The 3072-nt window shown below is 54.8% G+C and overlaps 1 protein-coding gene across 1 annotated transcript in view; it reads right to left on the bottom strand.

Annotated features, from left to right (window-relative positions):
• Nucleotides 1-2230, bottom strand: part of LOC103620676 (selenium-binding protein 1) — a 7698-nt gene extending 5468 nt beyond the window's left edge. Inside the window, exons 1-3 of the mRNA XM_017741598.1 lie at nt 2118-2230; nt 1147-1200; nt 691-803 (exon numbers count right to left, since the gene is read on the bottom strand). Of these exons, the coding sequence (XP_017597087.1) occupies nt 691-803; nt 1147-1200; nt 2118-2160 (210 nt within the window). The 5' untranslated portion in view covers nt 2161-2230. The remainder of the gene's footprint in view (nt 1-690; nt 804-1146; nt 1201-2117) is intronic.
• Between the last annotated feature and the right edge of the window lie 842 nt (nt 2231-3072).

Below are 3072 nucleotides of genomic sequence, written 5' to 3'. Positions count from 1 at the left end.
GTTCGGGCGCCGGGGAAAGGTGCGGGAGGGGCTGGAGCGGCCCGGGGCCGGGAGGTGTCCCCGTTCCAGGACTCCCTGCGCTGGCTTGGAGGGGATTTTAGGGATAAATCCTTCCCCAGCCCAGGTTATTCCGTGGATTCCCCGTCCCTGGGAGCGCACAGTTCCAGCTTGGATCCGCCTGGGATGTGGGAGCTGTCCCTGCCCGTGGATCCGGACGCTCCTGAAGGTCCCTTCCCACCCAAACCATTCCAGGAAATCGCAGCTCTGCCTGACCTCGATCCCTTCCCAGTTTTTGGGGTCATGGAGACCTGGGGAGCTCCAGCTCCAAAAATCCACCCCAAAGGGGGATGCCGGGATGGGGCTCGGGGTGGGTTTTCCATGGGTTTTCCATGGGTTTTGGGAGCAGAGGCTTAGATTGGATATTGGGGAAAATTCCATCCTGGAAAAGGGGATCAGGCAGGGAATCCCCATCCCTGGAATGTCCCAGAAAAAGCGGGGACGTGGCACTTTGGGAACAGGAGTTGTTGCTGGAATGGTTGGAGCCCAAAGACCTTTTCCAGCCTTAAAAATTCTATAATTCCCTGATTTTCTGATTCCATTGGCACATCCCAAATTCCACACCCTCATCCCGCCATCCGCGGGCACCGATCCTGGGAATTCTGGGATTTTTCCGAAGTCCACGCAAGGTACCTGGCTGTAGCAGGGGGATTTGGGATCCACGTCCACCGTGGCCAGAAAATCAGGAATTTTCTTCCCGGTGTTCCTGTAGATGCAGGGCACGTAGATGATCTCTTCCCGAGGGCCTGGAAAAATGGGAATGTTGGGAAAACATCAGCAAAATCCAGGTCTGGATGAGGAAAAACCTTCCCAGAGCCTCTCCCGGGAGCGGGAATTCTGTGGAATGGTTGGATCCGCGTTTTCCCGCTGATTCCAGGAGGTGAATCCCAGAGCTCCCCAAATTTCCAGGGAATCGTTTCCCAGTCCCCGGAGGGGAGGATTAAGGGCGGGACAAGGAAAGCCGAGGTGACCCATCCCAAATCCCGTAAATGTCCTTGTCCCACTTCTTTTGGGAGGATGGGATGTCCGGGATAACGCCCTGGTGAGAGGATGGGATTCATCCCAACCCTTCCCCTTCCCTGGGCTCACCTTTCATGGCATCCAGAGGGGAGGCGTAGCCAGGACCGCAGGATCCGCATTTTCCTGGGGAAAAAATCGGGAATTAGACCAAAACCCCGTCTTTTATTCCATCTTTTTATATAAAAATCCCGCTCCGGGTTGGAGCTGATCCCGCCGGGTGCGAATATCCGAGGAAAAGGGTTTGGGACAGCTGGGAAAATTCGGGAAAAGGGGTTTGGGGCAGCTAAAAATTCCCTGAGGAATTCCAGAGCCTCCCTGAGGGGAAGGGTTTTTCCAGGATTTTATCCCAGGAATCCCCCCTCTGTGGCGTGAGCCGATCCCAGGATTTGCTCTTGGCTCTTCCTGCTTTTCTTTGGGACTTCCGAGCCTTGGTTCGGGGCCATTATTGCCCAAAAAAGCCCTTTATCCACCCAAAAATTCCTGGGAATATCTGGATGGGAATTTGCCAGGAAACAACAAAGGATCCTTTTTATAGTGGGGAGAAGGAGGAAAAGGAGGAAAATCCCGGAAAATCCTGGAAAATCCTGGATAAACTGCACGGCTCGGAAACCTCCTCCCTTTTCCTTGGATTTTTCCGGCAAATCCAGCCCCAGAAAAAACAGGATTTTCACCCTGCCGGGGAATATCCGACTGGAACCAGCCCAGATTCCAGGAGAATAAATCAAATAATCATCAAAGATCCTTTAATCATCCAAATCCCTGCATATTCCGTGGGATTTTGAGTAACGTGACCAAAAAATTCCCTTTCCTGGGCAGAGAAGCCCCAAAATCTGGGGGTTGGAAAGTGGGAAAAAATTCCATTTGGGGTTTGGAAAATGGGGAAAAAATCCATTTGGTGTTTGGAAAATGGGGAAAATTCCTTTCCCCCGTGTTTTCTGCCTGTCAGAGCCACAAAGCCCCAAATTCCAGCTCCTAAAGGATTCAGGAAGACTCCGGAGCAGGAAAAATTCCCAAATTTTCTCCTCTTGGGAGCCTCTTACCCGTGCCGGATTCCACCTGCGGAGGGACGGATTCAGCTTCCATCGTTGCAGCCGGGAAAAATTCCAGGGAGGAGGAGAAGCAGCTCCGGGAAGCTCCAAATATAAAGGGAACAGGATCGGGTTTGGGAAAAAAAAAATGGGAGACGAGGGGAGGATCCCAAAAACCCCGGGGGCGTGGGAGGCACCTGAGGACGTGCAGGGAAGAGGCTCCAGCGGGATTTGGAGCTTCCCGACCCTTGCAGGGGCCGGTTTGGGATGGGGGAGGGAAAATCCCACATTCCCGGCGGCGGGAATGGTTCTGGGGACGTTGCAGATTTTTATCGGGAAGGGGAAGATGGAAAAGTGAGGCCCGGCTGGGGTTTAATTGCGGCGGGTGAGGCTGAGTCAGAGCCGGCTCCGGCTTCTGGACGCCGAGTCGGGCGTCAGGAGGGATCCTGGCATCGTGGGATTGTGGGATCGTGGGGTTTTGGGACTGTGGGATGGGTGGGATCTTAGAGCTCATCTCGTTCTTCCCCCATGGACAACTCCCACTGTCCCAGGTGGCTGCAAGAGCTGTCCGGGCTGGAATTGGGTAGTTCCGTGGGGAATCCATGGAATAACCTGGGCCAGGCTCCGGGATTTATCCCTAAAATCCCATCCGACCCAGCACAGGGAATCCTGGAATGGTTTGGGATGGAAAAGATCCCAAAGATCCCTAAAGATTCAGGGGCGGGGACAGCTCCCACCATCCCAGGGTGCTCCTGGACACTTCCAGGGATGGGAAATCCATGGAATAACCCGCGCCCACCGGGGAGGAACCAGCAAAGGGAATTTGTCCCAGAAACTTCCAGCAATCTCTGCACACCCCGTGCCCCATCCCGGGGATTTTCCCAGCCCCGCTCCCACCCTCAGCCCCTGGCGGGATTTGTTTCCCCCGGGATGAGTTGGGAATGAGAATCGGGGAGCCGCGGCCGGG

Source organism: Corvus brachyrhynchos, unplaced genomic scaffold (assembly GCF_000691975.1).
Source record: "Corvus brachyrhynchos isolate BGI_N302 unplaced genomic scaffold, ASM69197v1 scaffold758, whole genome shotgun sequence".
Classification (NCBI taxonomy): Eukaryota; Metazoa; Chordata; class Aves; order Passeriformes; family Corvidae; genus Corvus; species Corvus brachyrhynchos.
The sequence above is the reverse complement of the archived record's forward strand: the minus strand, read 5'-3'. Positions and strand labels throughout refer to the sequence as shown.